Source organism: Haliaeetus leucocephalus, unplaced genomic scaffold, assembly GCF_000737465.1.
Source record: "Haliaeetus leucocephalus isolate CR32 unplaced genomic scaffold, Haliaeetus_leucocephalus-4.0 Scaffold187, whole genome shotgun sequence".
NCBI classification, from domain to species: Eukaryota; Metazoa; Chordata; class Aves; order Accipitriformes; family Accipitridae; genus Haliaeetus; species Haliaeetus leucocephalus.
This window is the reverse complement of record NW_010972623.1, coordinates 613236-628629: the sequence shown is the minus strand read 5'-3', so window position 1 is coordinate 628629 and position 15394 is coordinate 613236. Positions and strand designations below refer to the sequence as shown.

General features: G+C 42.1%; 1 protein-coding gene across 3 annotated transcripts in view; it reads right to left on the bottom strand.

Annotated features, from left to right (window-relative positions):
- FKTN (fukutin) overlaps positions 1–15346 on the bottom strand; it is a 22779-nt gene extending 7433 nt beyond the window's left edge. For 2 of the 3 annotated variants that reach the window (XM_010565215.1, XM_010565214.1), the window contains exons 1-8: positions 15139–15346; positions 13758–13817; positions 10702–10905; positions 8931–9208; positions 7334–7466; positions 5541–5670; positions 4302–4435; positions 3213–3340 (exon numbers count right to left, since the gene is read on the bottom strand). In XM_010565215.1, coding sequence (XP_010563517.1) covers positions 3213–3340; positions 4302–4435; positions 5541–5670; positions 7334–7466; positions 8931–9208; positions 10702–10905; positions 13758–13817; positions 15139–15243 — 1172 coding nt within the window. In that variant the 5' untranslated portion in view covers positions 15244–15346. The remainder of the gene's footprint in view (positions 1–3212; positions 3341–4301; positions 4436–5540; positions 5671–7333; positions 7467–8930; positions 9209–10701; positions 10906–13757; positions 13818–15138) is intronic. The other variant, XM_010565216.1, reaches the window with a different exon arrangement.
- Between the last annotated feature and the right edge of the window lie 48 nt (positions 15347–15394).

Below are 15394 nucleotides of genomic sequence, written 5' to 3'. Positions count from 1 at the left end.
TTTGCTGATGACACCAAGCTGTGTGCTGTGGTCGATGCACTGGAGGGAAGGGATGCTATCCAGAAGAACTTGACAAGCTTGAGAGGTAGGCCCGTGTGAACCTCGTGAAGTTCAACACAGCCAAGTGCAAGGCCCTGCACATGGGTCAGGACAATCCCAAGCACAAATACAGGCTGGGCAATGAGTGGATAGAGAGCAGCCCTGAGGAGAGGGACTTGGGGGTGTTGGTCAACAAGCTCAACATGACCTGGCAATCTGCACTCAGCCCAGAAAGCCAACCGTATCCTGGGCTGCATCAAAAGAAGTGTGACCAGCAGGTTGAGGGAAGTGATTCTCCCCCTCTACTCTGCTCTGGTGAGACCCCACCTGGAGTACCGCATTCAGCTCTGGGGCCCCCAACTTAAGAAGGACATGGACCTGCTGGAGCAGGTCCAGAAGAGGGCCATGAAGATGATCAGAGAGCTGGAGCACCTGTCCTAGGAAGACAGGCTGAGAGTTGGGGTTGTTCAGCCTGGAGAAGAGAAGGCTCCAGGGAGACCTTATAGCAGCCTTCCAATACCTAAAGGGGGCCTACAAGAAAGCTGGAGAGGGACTTTTTACAATGGTATGTAGTGATAGGAAAAGGGGTAATGGCTTTAAACTGAAAGAGGATAGATTTAATCATAGAATCACCGTCCTATCTCCAGCCACCTGACAGAAGAGACCAGCACCCACCTCACTACAACCCCCCTTCAGGTAGTTGTAGAGAGCGATGAGGTCTCCCCTCCGCCTCCTCTTCTCCAGACTAAACAGCCCCAGCTCCCTCAGCCACTCCTCATAAGACTTGCGCTCCAGGCCCCTCACCAACTGGTTGCCCTTCTCTGGACACGTTCCAGCAACTCCATGTCCTTCCTGTAGTGAGGGGCCCAAAACTGAACACAGTACTCGACATCCTTTTTGTGTCTGAGTTTGTCCAGGAGCTCCTTGTTCATCCATACAGGCCTCCTGGCATTTTTGCCTGACTTACTCCTTGCTGGGATGCATTGTTCCTGAGCTTGGAGGTGGTGATCCTTGAATATTAACCAGCTTTCTTGGGCCCCTCTTCCCTCCAGGGCTTTATCCCATGGTACTCTACCAAGCACATCCCTGAAGAGGCCAAACTCTGCTCTTCTAAAGGCCAGGGTAGTGAGCTTGCTGTGCACCCTCCTCGCTGTCCTAAGGATCTTGAACTCCACCATTTCATGGTGCTGCCCTTGAGCTTCGCATTCCCTACCAGCCCCTCCTTGTTGGTGAGAACAAGGTCCAGCACAGCACCTCTACTTGTTGGCTCCTCTATCACTTGGAGAAGGAAGTTATCATCAACCTCCTGGATTGCTTATGCCCTGCTGTGTTGTTCCTCCAACAGGTATTGGGTCAGCTCCTCATCCATCTCCAGACAGAGCTCCATGCTGGTCATTGATGTAGAGGGTGACACCCCCTCCTCATCTCCCATGCCTGCCCTTCCTGAAGAGCCTGTATCCTTCCATCCCAACACTCCAGCCATAGAAACCACTCCACCATGTCTCCGTGATGCCAGTGAGATCATAGGCCTGCAGGTGTCTGCAAGTCTCTAACTCCTACTGTTTACTGCCCATGCTATGTGCATTATTGGATAGAGACATTTAAGCTGGGCCCCCGATGAAGCTAACTTACTGGCTGGAGTGGCTGGAATTCCTTTGTGCTGCTCTCCAGCTGCTCTCCTGCTGACCTGTGATCCCTCTCCAGGCTCTGGGCATCTACTGCTGGCACTGGCAACAAACAGGTAGGAGTGGAATGGATTGGGTTCCTTCCCCTCCCCCAGCAACTTATTTTAAAGCTGTCTTCACCAGCTTGGCAAGCCTATGACCAAAGATGCTCTTCCCCTTCTCTGACAGATGTACCCCATCAGCCCCCAGTAGACCAGGTTTCTTGAAGTGAGTGCCATGGTCTAAGTAGCTGAACCCCTGGTTGTGGCACCAGTCCCAAAACCATTTGTTGATTCGCCAGGTTTGACTGGCCCTTTCAAACCCCTTCCCTTTGACCAGGAGGATTGTTGAAAAAACTACCTGTGCTCCAGAGTCCCATACTGCTGCTCCCAGGGCTCTGTAATCCTTCTTCATATTCCTCAGACTGCAGATAATAGTCAGTGGACTGTATGAGGCTTGGTAGTTTCTTGATGATGTCCCCAACACAAGGCGCCAGTAAGGAGTGCAGCTCTCTAGAGTGTGTCAGGTAGGCAAATGGGTACCTCTGTACCTCTCAGAAGAGAGTCACCTACTACTATCACCTGTTACCTCTTCATAGTTGCGCTGGTTGTTATACAGGGAGCGGATCAGGCTGCCTTACTCAGCTGCAGCATCTCTCCTGATATGACAGGTCTTCCCTCTTTGGTCTGCAGAGTGGTGAAGTGGTTCTGCAAGGGTACCTCAGCCTTCAGGGGAAGTCTCTTCCTCCTGCAGGTCCTTGCTGTTGCAAGCTTCCATTCTTCTGCATTATTGGCTCCCCTCCCTTCTGTGTGTGCCAGTAGGGGAGTTTTTGCCTGTTTGGCTGTGGGCAGTGGGTCCACTGCAGACTGCACTTGGAACCCGCTACCTAACCCATTCTCAGCCTCCCTAACACTACGCAGCCTTCTCACTGCCTCCTGCAGCTCAGCCACCTGCTGCAGGAGGTCCTCCCCCTTTTGCAGGCAGGTCTGCTGCCTGTCCCTGCCCCAGGAAAAAGGTCCAGGCACTGCCTGCTGTCTGCGGTCTGCACTGCAGCCTCTCCCTTCAGCAGCTCCATCTGGGTGGAGGCAATGGCCACCACTGGGGTAGACAGTGCAGACCCCCCAGCCAGAGCTGCAGCCTTTGCTCTCAGATGAGTGCCCACCAGTCCGCCTGTTGTGCAACAGTTTTAGAGATTTCTTCTCACCTTAGCTGTTTATTTAACTCACAGCTCGTCACAGTCCAGATAAGATCTGCTTGATATATGACATGCCAGCATTACTTTCAACTTCACAACAGAATTGACATTTGACAAGCCCAGCACCTCTCTAGTAAGGCATAGTATGGTTCTCTTTCTACTTCTCTGGTCTCAAAGTGAAAAATCTCCACTGATTCTCCTCTGATAACTGCCACAAAGAGCACAGACTGCCAGGCAACAACACACAAAATGCCAACACTAAACACTAACTTGTTTAATTTCTTTCCTACTAGAGGTACAAATATATTTCATACTTAAATTTCTTGCCCGATTTGGCCTGAGTTCCTCCATTCCATATGTGGTCATCCTCTTCATAGAAGAAGAAAATATCAAGTTTCACACCATCTTCTCCCTGGAAAGAGAGTTCCAAGCTGTCTTCTACCTGCAAGACAAAAATATGAACTGTAAAAATACAAAGCTACTTATGTCAGCATGTTTCAGAAAACAAATTTATTTTGGTCAGGTATGCAGAGTGACTCCTATCTTAACTGAAGAAAATACACTAACTCTGCAATTTCTCCTTTTTTTTTTTTTTTTTTTGATGCCTTGAGACCATGGGAAATTTTCCACACCTCAGTGGGACTACCTTCTCTTTCCTCCCTTTAGCCCCAAAAGCTTCAGCACCATCTCCTTGTCCTCTGCCACAAGCAAAATAATCTCAGTGAATAAATACATGATTAGGTGTCTTCATTTAACACACGTTCTTTCTGATAAAACACTCACTAGCACCCGTAAGGATGTATCACTTTAACTGTGGCTGAACCTTCATATTCCTGTAATTTTGTTTTTCTCTACCATTCTGCAGCCGACATTTTGAAACAAAGCTAAATAAAGATCCACATAAGCTAATAATGAACAAGCCCAGCGCTCACCTCAAGCCAGCCTCCCCCTTCTGCCAGTGTTACATACAAGGCTACAGATAATCTCAGAGCTATCACCAATCCTCCTACATGACGAGGCCCATCCAATCTCAAAGACTAAATTCTACCTTGATTCTTAAGTTTCTCTAGCACCACTGACACAGATCACACCCCTTTAAAACTTATTAAAAACTTCTGAGGTGGAATTCAGACTCCCCAAACAGGGCTGAAGCTATTAAGAAGGGTATTTTCTCACACACTGTCCAAAAGAACACACAAAAATCAACAAGATTATGTGTTTAGGTAAAACCCAAAAGAACACACAAAAATCAACAAGATTATATGTTTAGGTAAAACCCTAATGAGTAAATGTCTGCTGAGGAGACTTCAGATACCCACTTCTACGTAAGTGATCTGCATCTGTACTTAAACTTACGAACCTACAGAAAGACACATTAAACAAATTGTTCATTATCTATGTACCTTGCCAAATTTGTGCTTCAGTGGTAATCCTGCTTTCTGAAAGGCTGGAATGATATCTGTTTTGTAGTCCCTTATAAAGACTCCCAAATCCACATCTTTGCTGTGAGGAATGACATTGCACTGTCTATACCAGCCTGAAGGAAAAAATTCAGGAACAAGAGCAACATATCAGCAGAACAAAAGCAACATAAAAATGAACTGCCATAAGGTCACCAGGCAGAGATCTTTGAATGAGGCCATGAAAAAGACTTCTGCCTTTCTCTCCTATGAAATGAACCACATTGAGGAAAACAAATATTACTGCACTTATAGCCAGCTCTTTCCTCCAGAAAGCCAAGAATGAGAGAAAACAGTAACTCTTTCAAAGACAAAATATCTTCAGTTTTCTAATCTAAATGTCTTTAAAGAAAAAAATATTCTTTACCTGACCCCAAATCTAATCAGCAAAGACCAGTTACAGGGCTACAGTTGTGCTTTTAATTTGAAACTATTATTTTAAATAGTATCTGAGACATTCATCATCTTTCAGTTACCACTGCAAAACAGTGAGACAAGAAGTGGGACATCCTTTTGTCTGTTTCATTAAAGCAGCTTTTAGTAATTGTTCATTCAGAAAATTATATTCCCTAGGACTAAACAAACACAAGTCAAGTGTGCACACACATGAGTTTTCAAAACCTATTTCAAAAATAAAAGAATCTTCACCAGTGATAAGATACTACTTCCACCTTTAGCAGAATTGAAAACTTGCAGTACCTACTCTAATAGGCTGACATTTTACTAAAACATGTGTTTTAAAATAAATAAGGAACTGTTAACTATATTTGAAAAGTCAGTGATAAGCACCAAATTGCATGGGAAGAAAAATCAGCTGAGATTCTACATGGACAGCAGAAATACATGCCCATCACTGTGTCTTCCAACGAGCATTTCAGTAAATTCCAAGTCACAGAATTTAGGGAACTGCTGATTATTTTCTAACCAGTGATCAACACAACACAGATAATTGCTAAAAACATTAAATGCTTCACTGGAAACTTGTTCAGCATCTCCAAGGCTCGGGTTTCTAAACAAAAAGAATTTTGTCAGGAGCAAAAAGGCCTATTTAAATACAGCTAACGCCACATATTACCTTCAAACCCAGTACATTTAACCTCAGCTGACATCACAAGCAATAGAGGATGAAGTGTTTAAAACTTCATATTAGTTTAAAAATGCAACATAACACAAATGTTTTACCAAGGCATGTTCCACTGCTCAGCCAGAAATTTACTCCTAAGTTATTCAGTGTCAGAGCAGCCAGATGGAGCAAGGATTTTGCTTTTTTTCTGAACTCCACTGCATCAAGAGAGGCATCATCAGGATACAGCTGGAAGGCAAAGGAAAAGTAAGCAAGCTAATGTCAGAGAGCAAATATGTGCCTTCATTTTTCAAGTGTCCTAAGAAAAAATGACCCTTAAAACTTTACTTAACTAATATCTGGGCAGTATCTGTTTTCACATACACAACCCAGTTTGAGAACATGCACTAGAAAGACAAGTTAAAATTTATAAACTCTGAAACATAAATCTTCAGTTTTTCCAAACTAGCAGAATGTAAAGTCCCAGTAAAATAGAGTAAGAATGTACGTATTAGACACTGATTCTCAGCACTTGGCAACAACACAGACGAACCCTGGTTCTGCACACGCTGAAGTCAATACCCAGAGTCCAGGGGGAAAGCAGGGACATAATCAGAGTTACTTCCAGCACATCAGTTTATCTGGCGCCACCGAGTGTTACAACTGGATGTTGGCAACTTCTGCCACAGAGTGGAAACAACATGAACAGAAAATCGCATGCCCATCTTCCAGCTACAACCGTGGCAAGATCTTCTGTTAATGCAAAGCCGAAAACAACATGGCAGTCTGGGCAAACATTACCAAATCATACACAGGAGCAACGCACCACTCAGCTTATGACTGATTTCATTAAGAGCTCTTGGGCAACAAACAGTTGAAACAAATACTTTTCAAGACAGATGCCAGCTGTTTATTTCAATATTAAAGCTCCAGCAAAGTTCAATATACCTTCTGAAGCACATTTTCTCTGCCTGTGGCCATTACTGCCTGGAGGTTTTAGAGCTGAATTGGAGCATGCTGGCAATTTCTGTCTTTTCCAGGTGAAGTGACAATACACAGGTACCCTTGGGTATCGTAACCCTCCTGCTACATGTATGGAAAGCTATGGCCTACTAGACTGAACAAGGATGGTCTTCCATTCCCTGAGAAGTCCCTTCCCCAAGACCTTAAATGTATGAAGAATGGAACCTCTAGCGTCCTCTTTTTTGCCCTTCCATGAAATCAGAGGTGGCTCAAATTCAGTGATCTGATTCTGACTCCACAGTCTGAACTATGGTAACTCATAACCACTTTATATCTCGGCCCTTTTCAAGTTAGGACAAAACACTGCCCATATTGCAGCAGAAAGCTTCCTACTATCTGCTAAATCAGATAGCAATATTCTAAAAATAATGCTCTAAATAGTGGTGAAAACATTAGCTTACATGGTCAAAAAGCAACAAAATAAGTAATTTTGAAATGAATATACCATTTCAAATAAACCAAACTAGGAATGTGGAACTGGAGCACACAGTTCAAAAGAATATAAAATGAAATACTACTCTGAATGTTGAGAATTGCCATAAAGGAAAATTTTCAACATACAATAATACACAAGGTCTGAGTCTTATTTACAAGAAATCTATTTAACAGTAAAAATATGAGAGTGCTATGGAGACCTTTTCTTTTCAAAGTTTTGGAAAATAGAAAAAAATGCACTCAGAAGTAAAAAAGACAGACCATTTTCTCCAGATTTTCAGTTAAAGTTTTAGTTTTATTACCACTTACTAAACTCTGTGGATTGAATCTCAGAGGCTGTATTTAGCTTTATGTATGTGAACAGTCCCATCTAGGTAAAAAACTGTTTGTAGGTTTGGGTCAATCAGTGAAAACATACATTACATCTCAGAGACACTACCTGATTACCACTAACCTGAAAGAAAGCCCGAGCTTCTCTGTACCTACATTCAAGAAATCTAGAGTGTGACATCTCCTCTAGAAAACTGGACGGGTTTTTTGGAATTTGAACTTTTAAGTCATCAATGGAAACAAGCAGAAGTTCCGGCCTGCAGGGAAAGAAAGATGATAACATTACCCCATTCAATTCCTTTCCAAACCACAAGCCACTTTTTCCTCTAGCTCAGGTTAAAATCTTAATGCATACTACCGCCAGTGATTCCTCTGTCCAAATACACCCAAAACCAATTATAAAAGAAGAGCAACAACAGCTTCAACAAACTCCCCATACACTTCAAAATGTTATTTAAAAAGAAATTCTATGCCTATAAGCCCACACTTCGTTTGTCAGATCACAGATTCCTTTACTGACTTATGACTTGCACTGGATTTGTTCAGAGCTGTTGTTTAGTGCATTTAAAAACTCAGACTATTTATTTAGCTGTCTAAGTATGGGATGCACTTAAGAACCAAATTTTACCCTGTACTTTGCGGCTACTTGCATTTAAAATTTAAAAAATGTTCAGCCTTCACAATGAAGAAATGTGATATTTAACAGCTTACACAGTTGACTTCAGATGTTTAGGCATATAACCAGTACAGATTCCACGTTTTAAAAGGAAGAAAGAATGGTGTCAATTCTAAGGAAAAAGTTAAACAGATTTATTTTGACCTATGAAACGTCTGGCTGTTTTTCTCTGATTTATGGCATATACACATACCCTACAAGAACACTGTTCTCAAAGCCTAGTGGTATGTGCTTGGCTTTGAAAATAGTGGCAAGATTTGCTGTGATCTGTATTTCCTGAAATACTGCTACTGAAAGCATTGTAGGAAAAGGCAGACATTTACAGTAACTTTACCAATGTAATGCAAAGTTTAAGCATAGAACTATGGACAAGTAACACCATCAATTCAAACATTTATGCAAGAAAGGAGTCCTCTCAGCACATTAAGAGCATGGCTTACATGCAGCGGTTGGCACATGTCTTTGTAGTACAAATGTCACCACTCTTTATTCTTGTTCTTTAACACTGATTATTTGGACTGTTACTGAATGGATTTCTGTTGCTTCCCCTTTTCATTTAATGTTCCATACCTGTATGCCACTTTGGGATACATATCGTTACAGAAGGAACACCAAGTATCTATCAGCTAGTGCTAAATCTCTTGCCACTTATACTTTACCCCTGTGTTGATAGCATAGATCGCTATCAACAGATTTCAAACTTTTAAATATATATAATGGTAAACCACTGACTCTAGCAGAAGATCCAACCTCAGTCATGACTTCTTTGACTTCTCTCATCTTTCTGCCTGCTTCGACCTGGCTACACAGCAGCTTCCTCTAAAATGTAGTTCTTGATTTATGAATGGTGGGAGGCTCTTGTTTTCAGGTAAACAGAATTGGATTTGCCTTCATACCTTAATTTACCTGCACTTTGAGGGCTGAACCATACATAAGCTGAAATTTACAACCTGACTTTAGGAAAAAGAGTAATTTTATATACAGGAGAAAGAAGTTATTTTGGAAGTGCCATTATCACTTTTTCCCTCCTCTGTTTTGAACTCACTTTTCATATGCTCCAGGGTAGCGACCAAAGTGGAGTTTCCGAAAAGGCACAAACTTTCTGTCCATATGTTGCTTGAGTCTCAGGGGGCCATGCCAGAGATAATTACCACTCCTCTCATAGAAGACCACCAGGTGAATGGCATGAGATGCCAGTTTAAATATGTAGTGCAAGGGAATTTCAATCCCAGACAGGTCATCCATCCCATCCAAGCGGGGGTCCTTGTTTATAATCTTTAGCCATTGGAACCCCATTTTCTCAGCAGTTCTAAAAAGGTCCACCTAAAAATGAGAGAGAGGAAGAGACAGAAGGAGAGAGAGAGAAGCTAAAGATTAGAGAAACCAAAATTGAATGCTAAATGATTATAACTGACATTATTCCCCATTTTCATTCTCTAATCAGACTTAAGCACAAAGTACTCAAAAATTTCTAAACCTTAAAGATCAGCAGCCACAAGCAATTCCAACCACTGTTTCCTTGTCTCATATTTTGTCCCTCAAACTATTCAATCAAACAACAAATAAATGTTGTAAGCCATGCTTGGACTAGGTTTGCTCCTTGCCATAGCACCCCTCTCTGCATCCTCAAACTTGTTCTGAACTTGGAGTTCATAAGTCCTTGAATAATGATACCACTAATACAAAAACGATTACTGCAAAATCTTCTTTTATGATGTACATAAATATTTGTCTAAATCTCACCAAACACGGAACGTTGCACTAGCTAACAGGCTTTCATACTTCCATAGAAAAACGGAATGAAATTCTGGCTGATAAGAAAAGAACCAATCAACACCCAAAGACCTGTTCAGTTACGCGTCTTGTACTGTTTTATACAGGCATATCAGCTTCTCCTCTGGATGCTACGGATATTATCAATGAGCCACAAAGGAATGGGAAGATGGATTTATATTAGTGTGCTGCCACACAACCTTATTCTCAGTTTCTTTAATTCCTTTATAGCTATGCCTGATCAGATTCAGAGTGCCACCACTCTTCACTTGAGTGGGACTTCTTCAGTAGAATAGTCACAGACCATTTTAATGTCACCTGCTTTTTCTAAAAAAAAAAAAAAAAAAAGAGAGAGAGAGAGGAAAAAAGAAGAAAAAAGCTGTTTGTCACTAGTATCTTTAGTCTGTATAAATTAATCTAATAAATATTTCCAGATTACACTTAATTGATGAAATAATCTTGGATTCCATTTTGTCCTTCATCACATGCTACACCTCTACTTTTTAACACAGCCATTTAAAAATCTCAGTACATCAAAGAAAAGCAGAGATACCAATATGCTAAGTGACAAAATAAAATGGTGTTAAGTACAAGGATGTACTGAAAGAAATGTAAACCAGCAGACTGTGATAATCTTTCCAGCCTTGTCACATCAATACCTGCACTTCCTCCTTGATAGATCCCCAAACCAGAGATTTATTATGGCTGTACCTACATTACAGGCATAAGGTTTTCCCTCCTCTGTTCTAACAGATGACTTTCTTTTTTCTTTTTGGAGTGGCCTCTTAGTACAAGTGTTTATGAATATTGCAGACAGCTTCTAAAAACTTTTAGTTATCTGTAAATGACTCTTGATATATCCAGGCTAGTGCCTGGATACCTTTTACTTTTAAAAACCAGTTTCCTCTACCAACACCTTTACAAGATTTCCATGCAATGAATTCAGCGACCTTAATACAAACACAAAAGCATTATGTCACAAAATCATAGAACAGTTGAATGCATTACAATACACAAATGTGCACTGAAGAAAAGGCACTTACTTCATGTTTCCATGTTTTGTCCAGCAGTGCAAACGTAGTAAAGTCTCTTGGAGCACAAAAGTACTTGCATTCTGGACTAGGGCCATCAGGAGAACTTCTGATCTGTTCAAAGTCTTTATCAACCAGTCCCAGAATCAAAGGATCAATCAGATACACTGGTATATTGTGACTGGATAGTAAGCCTAGGAACTTCCTAACCACATGCTGTTTGACAGAGGATAAAATTGTAAGTTAGAAACACCACCTTTAAGCGTGCAAACGTTAATACATTAAAACCCTTTGAGAGAAGGTAAAAAAACCAACCCACTGACAGAAGGAAATCTTATCTCCCAATATATTTTCTGAATGTGCACTTTACTCCCATTAACAGTTGTGGAAATGAAAGTTTCTCTTTCAGAAGAACAGGCTGCTCTCAGGCTTTCCAGGTCTCTAGGACTAGAGTAAAAGCCTTTCACCTTCAATTAGAACTTTCTACAAGTTAAAGCACTCTAATTCTAGAGTGCTATTCTTGAGAATGGACTCTAGGCTAAACTCTAAATTCTTTCCAGTTCTATATTGACTTGGAAAGCACTTGAATAAACCAGAGATTATAGGATGAGATGTCATGCACGTGTGGGTGCTGAGGGAGCTGACTGATGTCATTCCAAGGCTGCTCTACAACATCTTGAAAGGCCATGGTGGTCAGGAGCTGTTCCTCACATCTGAGAAAAGGCAAATCTCATGCCATCTTCAAAAAGGAGGATCTGGGGAACTCTGGTCACCTTCATCTCAGTCCCCAGGAAGTTTCTGGAGCAAAAGCCCCTGGAAAGTCACATCCAAGCACATGAAGGACAAGGATGTGACTGGGAAAGCCAGCCAAAGGCAAACTGCACCTAATCACACCGACTGCCTTTGAAGAAGCCTGTGGGCAAGGCAAGAGCAAGGGACACTGTTCACACTTTGACTTTAGCAAGGCTTTTGATCCATTCCCACACAGTATCCCCAAACCTCAGCATGATGCTGGCTGTGTATGAAGGGTGATTCAGTGAGAATGTAGGAATTGAGTGCTATCCACTCTTTGGATACTAGTGTACGCAGGGCACTCAACCATGGCAATGCTGTATAAGGGGTTAATAGCTGTAGCAAGAAGGTCCTGTGCCTGATGAGAGGATTTATTAACTTGACTCAGTGGAGAATTTTAATCAAGTACATTTAAATGTCCATGGCGCACAGAAGATTTACAGCAATCATAGCCATCCTGCTATTAAAAATGTAGCTGATGTATTTAACTGTAACAATTTAATTTAATGACTTAAAGCACCATTGTAATCAGAAAAAAATATTTGCTTAGAACAACACTGTCAGGCTTTATGTCTGTTACATATCAAGGTTTCTATAAGAGGTATGATAAAGGAAAACAATGGCCTGCTGCCCAAGCTACCTGCCCAGCAAGCTGACCCTGACTTTCTAACTGAAGCTCTAACTTTCCTCCTGTCCAGCTGCTAGAGTCTGTTCAATCAGACTCCACGGGCCAACCTCCAGTTCTGGCATGGGCCTTTGGCTTCAGAGAGATGTAAAACTGTGAGGACAGAATGTGGATCAATAAAGAGAATTTAGGCAGCAGCACTACATGTGCTGTTCAGGCAGAAGAAAGGCCACCCTCCTAGTGATTTCAGCTATATGGAGCTGAAAGATAAGTGATGTGCTAGCATTATTTCTGTAACTAAAACTAGCAGATCAGACTGATGAACAGGAAGCAAATCCGTGCAAAAAATATCTACTTCCCCCACACACACACACTTCTCCAGGGAAACAGATGTTTTTAGTTGAAACTTAAATAATTGGTAGAAAGAGATGGCAATGATGTCAAGCGGCTAAGAGAAATGCATTCAAATAGAGTATTTTGGACTCATCATGCAGAGACCCTGAAGAAAGCTTGGAGTGCAACAGGTCCCTGACAGGACTGTGGAGCATTCTGCTTCACTACTAATGATCTCATAAGATCAAGTTAAAGCTTAATGAGAACTCTGTCCACAGACTGGCAGATTGGAAGCCCACTGTGACCATGTCACCTGACACCTAGTAGGTAGTCCCAAGGGGTGCCACCTCCAAGAATAGTGAGCCGTTCCTGGCACAAGCAAGCAGTCCACAGAGAGGTTGGTTTGGATTATTCCCAAGAACAGCTCTTAACAGACCACCTCATACCTCTCTTGCTCAGCAGAAACAAGGCATTTAAACAACTATTTTGCTAACTAGCAACATTATCATATTGCATCCAAAGCGAAAGGCAGCCAGCTCCCAGCGCATCATTCTCTTTAACCATCTGTGCTGTTTTTCCTCTGGGAGATCTGTTAACAAAAGACTTCTGTAAAAGTGTTTCCAAACAAATGCTAACTACAAATATCATAACTGAGCTTCTGGTTCCCTCAGGCCAACATGATGTTTTGGTTACATTCAATCCTGCAAACCTTAAGCAAGACACAACAAAAAATATCCCATTTCAAGTATCTAATGGCACTCCTAACACTGCTCCTTAACACTGGAATACAGCAACCAGTGAATGCTGAAATGTAACATCTTCCCGCTCGTGAAGAGCTTTATGACCCAGCATATGCAAGTTACACAAAACACTGAGCAGCAGGTTAAACAACTGGAGCAAGCAAAGGGGTATTCTGTGACCTAAGACTTGCAGCCAATCTTTTACCATGCTACTGACCATCGAACAAGCTGCATGGTCAAACAAAGCAATCTTTTCAATACTCAGTCTGAAAGAACACAAAAGCCTGGATCAAAACTTCCGTATCAGAAAGAACCAGTTTTGCTTCTTAAAGCACTAACAACAGTCCTAAAGACTGCACAGGCAAAGGCTGCTAAGCTGTAACTGTTTCTCAATTCCATTTTAAACTGATGTTTTGAAATACTTCGTAACTTTGCTCAGTGATAAAACTATCTCTTAGTCCTTAATACTAGAAAATCCCCAGTGAAGAGGAAAGAGTACTGGACCCTAAGTTTGCAATTCCATGTGAGTTCTGTGAGACTTGCAGAAGCACTATACAAACCAATGATGTTGTACATACCCATCTAGTGCTGTCTTGGCCTGACTGGCTTCCTCTGACTTTGGAAAAAACTGCTCCATTCTATCAAAACCAAAGAAGGGGAGGGGGAGGGAGAAAGAAAAAAGAAAAAAAGTAAGTTTCAGTTGAATCTCTGCTTAGGATTTCTTAACAGGACATTCGGGGGCATTTATCCAGTTAGTACTTCATAATTATGGCAGTGGTTATCCCCCTGGTCACCCAACTACAGTACTGAATGTGAAATCATAAACAACTGCTCAGGCTTAGTGTGTTTAGAAGGACAACGCAAGCCTTGGGGACTTCCAGACATGCAAGGATTGCATGATCAGGTCTCATGTTTCTAAGTCAATATGTCAGTAAATGTAAAATAGGAAAATGACAAACACAAACACTGTTAGGCAAATACCACTGGGGGAAAGACAGCAGGACTATGCCTCAGTCTTTCCATATGTAATTCCATAGAATTAAATTTGAAAGAGAGTATATATTCATATGATAAATCCAAGGCGGTTAGTGGCTCAGCTTTTAGCTTTTCAAAAGTGTGAAGAACTTCTCATTCATGGCCTTGTTGTTTACCATCAGAAACTACAAGAAAGAAGTCAAAGGTTACGGTACCACCTAGCACTAAGACTGCCTGCATTTATTAAGAATGTTTTCACCAAAAGAAAACAAACTCAGGCGACATGATGCCCATGCGGTTCTTCTGCAAAAATAAACTGACTTCCTTTGTTGAATCTGTGTTGCAACTGTAAACTATGAAAAAACCCAGAGTATTTAATTTATAGTGAGATCCACCTCTTTTTCTGTTATAGAAAATCACACTTAGCTAAACATTCCACGGGTGGTATAAAATCAAGATTTAGTCTATAATACCTAGAAAATTAAGAACAGTGAATCACAAAGACACTGCAGAAAAAGCTGGGTTTTCTTTAAAAAACACTACTGTTGAAAAACCTGCGACCAACAAATGCCGCCTTGTTTGTTTCTTCAGAAAAGCCCTACGATAGCGCTTGGTTTGGCTTCACTTTCAGTAAGTCACTAGACAGCAAGAGTAGGAAGGCTTGTGAAGATTAAAAGCCTCAGTGGCTCAAACCTGCAGCCGAGAACACCAACCAGCATCCCATTTTAGAATTAATGGGATGTCTCTGGCTGACGTAATGACTTGAACGTCAGGATGACAACTGAAATCCGACTGTACCCCTGCCACCAGAAACTTCCTTGGTCATCCTAGTATTGACAACTTCGTGTCAATACTATAGGAATTGCCAGCCGTGTGAGAGAAGCTGTGGGGTGGTGTCGATGCTCCTGAAGGCCTCTGAAGAGAGCAGGCGTTACACTGGGTTATTCCACAAAAGCAAGCCTGCGCGGGACAGCACGCTCTCACCTTCTGCGACAGGTAGAACTTGTAATAGTACAGCTGGAAGAGGAGGAAAACCAGGCTGGTCAGAGAAAGGAGCGCCAGGACCGCGTTCTTATTGATTTTCTGCATTAGTCTTCGGGGCGCTCCCGATCACCGCCTGGAAGCAGCACGGCGTCTCTCATCTTCTCCGGTTTCCCAGCTCCTCCCTGCGCGCCGGCAGAGCAACACGGGGCGCCGGCCTAGGCCGCGCCGCCAGCCCGCCGGCCACAGCCCGCAGGCC